This window comes from Camelina sativa, unplaced genomic scaffold, assembly GCF_000633955.1.
Source record: "Camelina sativa cultivar DH55 unplaced genomic scaffold, Cs unpScaffold00507, whole genome shotgun sequence".
Lineage (NCBI taxonomy): Eukaryota > Viridiplantae > Streptophyta > Magnoliopsida > Brassicales > Brassicaceae > Camelina > Camelina sativa.
Window position 1 is genome coordinate 36726 of NW_010921714.1, and position 3636 is coordinate 40361.

Below are 3636 nucleotides of genomic sequence, written 5' to 3' on the forward strand. Positions count from 1 at the left end.
AAAAAAAAATAACTCTAATCGAAACAATAATATGTAGATGCTCCATGTTAAAGTTAAAACAAATAATACGAGAAACAATACAGTATTGATCTGAGAATAACTGGTTGTCAAACCAGCAAACAGTGCCACATACCATAAGAAGAGATGGGGCCAGAGAAGGATCAACGGAGTTGTACACAGCAAGCTTAGGGAACACGTGATTCACTAGTTGCTTCTGAGAACTTTTCTGCTCACTCGTGAAAGAAGAGAAAAGAAGAAACGGTCAGATACTACTTTGACCAACAGCGGTTTAAAGACAGTAAGAACACGAACTTAACCTGATCCAAGGTGGCAGCTAATTCGTGAATGCTCCTTGCAAGTTGCGAATAGGAAACTGGCTGTGAAGTCATTTCGAACATTAAAAATCAAGTTAACTACACCGAAGAACAAGAAATAAGTAGATTTTGTTCCTCTACTATTCTGCTAACACCGAACGACACAGAAGTATATTGTATTCCTCCTATTAAACACTTCAAATCTACAAGTAAGCCTTCCAAGAGTTATCTTAACTCCAATAGTCCAGGGTTCACTTTGCTTAACAACTAAGGGAGCTCAAACACACAAGAGAAATGTGCCAAACAATTGGCACCAAAATTCAATTAATAGATCGAACCTTCTTTTTCTGTCTCTGCCTCTGTGGCATGATATTAGCCTTAACAGGATTCAGTGCAGCTTTGGCAACAGATATAGTGTCGTTCTGGATCTGCATCAAAGTGGCTCTCTTCGATTTCTTCTCACCCAGCGTCGTCTTCGTCGACATTGGATGGTGCAGATTTGCCGCCGATGCGGAAGCAGGAGATGGCTGAGACGCCGTGGAAGAGGCGGATGAAGAAGTAGATTGTGCAGGAACCGGGGTTGGATCTGCCGAGATCAGATCCATTAGCGTTTTACTAGACGATTCCTGTAAAAAAGATGAAAATGGAATAAAGGTAAACTTGCATTCGTATCTTGGCCTATGAAGCATTGAAGAAATACGGTGGAGATCCGACGACGTTTACCGCCATAACTAGTGGCAGATCGGAGGAGGGCTCTCGGAGAAGATTTTAGTGACGGGCGATTCGACAAGGCGACGCAACTTTAGAATTGAAAGAACATAAAATCAAAATTCTTAAAAAGTTTTGTTGAATTGTCACGAAGCACGTGAGATGCACATGAATCCTTTATTTGTCTTCGAATTAGGCAATTCGGTACGACGGAGAGAAATCCAAAAACCAAAATACGAACACTATGGTCTTGACCGGATGTAGTTTTTCAAATGGTTTTTGGTTTTTGATTTTTCAAAAATCCATTTTTTAACCATTCAAGATTTTATGAGAAATCTAAATTATTATTTTGACAGCATTTGTTGGAAGAAACCTTAAAGTTGGACAATATTTACATCATATACCATTATAAATAAAATATTTAATACAAAAAAATCTAAAAAAATAAAGAAATTAGGAAAACCGAGTATGAAAATATATATTTTCCTAAATATCTGAACAACATCCATTTCTATTTTCCTTTTTAATTACAAGTTTTAAAATGTTTTAATGAAAAAAGAAACTATAGTATCTTACCTTATTAAATCTCGATTTTCCATAATTAATTTGGCACTATACATGTTTTCCATTATACATGTTTTCTATTATGCATAAATTGTATAGTGTTTTCTATTTTAAAATAGATAGAGCAATTGATGTCAAAATAGGTAGAAAAAATATAAAAATAAACTAATAAGGTATGATTTTATTATACTATATATATATATATATATTGTTTTAACCTCCACAAAATGATATATGTTTTTTGACTAAAAAACATGTGTCATTTATAGAGTTATGATATCAAATACAAATATATAGATATATATCCTGTTGCACAATTTAAATAGTGAATAAATCTAATTTAGTCATATGAATAATATCAATAATATTATATGTGTAAATATCAATAACAATACTAAAAAAACAACAATAATTTATGGAAAATTTTATTTATCCACGGGTCCAAACCTAAACTAAAAATAACGATAAGAATGTGATGGGAATTAGGTTAATATTAGTACACTTATATATTTTTACGGGTTGGTTTAGAAACACAAACAAAATATTTTAAAACTTAATTTTATATGAAAGGAGTTAAAAACCAACACTAACTCGCTCCATCATACTCAGATACAAAACTAACTATTTTTTTAATAACTATTTTTTTTATCCACGGGTCCAAACCTAGACTAAAAAAATCATAAGTATGTGATGGAAATTAGGTTAATATTAGTACACTTATATATTTTTGCGGGTTGGTCTACAAGCACAAACAAAATATTTTCTTTTTCTATTTTCCTTTACGAAATATTTTCTTTTTCTATTTTTTCATTTGTATACTTTTAGTTAAAATAAAATTAATTATTCGTCTAATCTTTTTTTTTTATGTTCCGACAAAGCAACTATTTTAAATTAACTTGAAGCATAAGCTTATTTTTTTAAAACTTGAATATATCACCATACGTGATTATATGGTGGGACAAGTTTGAATCGAGTGATCGACAACCATATAAACTATAAAGTTTACATATTCCGTCCGATGATATTTTACACTTTGCAAAGTTTGACCCACATATATTCAGTAACACATACTATTAGGTATTGGAAAACACCAATATATACATTACACTATAACATCTATATATTTTTAAAAAAAGCTCAATCTACCTATAATACAAAATTATAAAAGTTATTCAAAAACAAAAATGGTCTTATGGTGTACTAAGGGTTAAATCATAATCTATACTAGTATTTTTGCAGCAGTTTTTGCTCAAAAATACTTTTTGGAAAGTTTTACATTTAATGCATTTACTTTCATATTAGTTACCAAAAAAAATAAAATTAATTGTAGATAATATTTAAAAGATTAAAGAAATATTTGTACCTCATTCAAACATAAATATATGATTCCTTTTCATTTTTATTTGAATTTATATTTAAATTACCTTGAATTATTCTATAATACATTTAGTTAATAAAAATTGTGATTTTTTTCCTGCACATGATGTAATGCAAATTTTTAAAAACGGACATATATTACTCAATAGATGAATTAAAAAATACGGGTACAATATCCCACATCGCCTAGAAAATTGAGCAATAGTTCAGAGTCATACTATAAAAGAGACAAAAATGATTCATAATACAAATGAGTAGAAACCTTGATTTATCAGACATTCAAACTTAAAAAAAACTTTTATTTGGTTTATTCAGGTTCTTTCTTTTAATTTTTTTTTAAAATTTAAATATTATAAATATATATTTTTTTTAAAGTTAAACTTTATAAAATGTTAAAATATTAATAATATTTAAACGTTTATGAAGTTTCAGATATTAGAAATATAGTTTAAATATTATAAATATTTCAAATTTTTATATTTAAACTTTACGAAACTTCAAATATGAGAAATACTCAACCGTTTTAAGAATTCCAAGTATTATAAATATTTAAACTTTATAAGAAGCGTCAATCTTAGAAAATGTAAATAATTACAACTTTACTCAATCTAATATTTATAATAAAAACAATAAATATTAAAAATTAAGATTATATAGTGCAAGTTAAAATATC

The 3636-nt window shown here is 28.6% G+C and overlaps 1 protein-coding gene across 2 annotated transcripts in view; it reads right to left on the minus strand.

Annotated features, from left to right (window-relative positions):
• Window positions 1–1139, minus strand: part of LOC104773261 — a 12000-nt gene extending 10861 nt beyond the window's left edge. The window contains exons 1-4 of one of the 2 annotated variants that reach the window (XM_010497840.1): window positions 1038–1139; window positions 653–940; window positions 318–377; window positions 134–226 (exon numbers count right to left, since the gene is read on the minus strand). In XM_010497840.1, coding sequence (XP_010496142.1) covers window positions 134–226; window positions 318–377; window positions 653–940; window positions 1038–1043 — 447 coding nt within the window. In that variant the 5' untranslated portion in view covers window positions 1044–1139. The remainder of the gene's footprint in view (window positions 1–133; window positions 227–317; window positions 378–652; window positions 941–1037) is intronic. The other variant, XM_010497839.1, reaches the window with a different exon arrangement.
• Between the last annotated feature and the right edge of the window lie 2497 nt (window positions 1140–3636).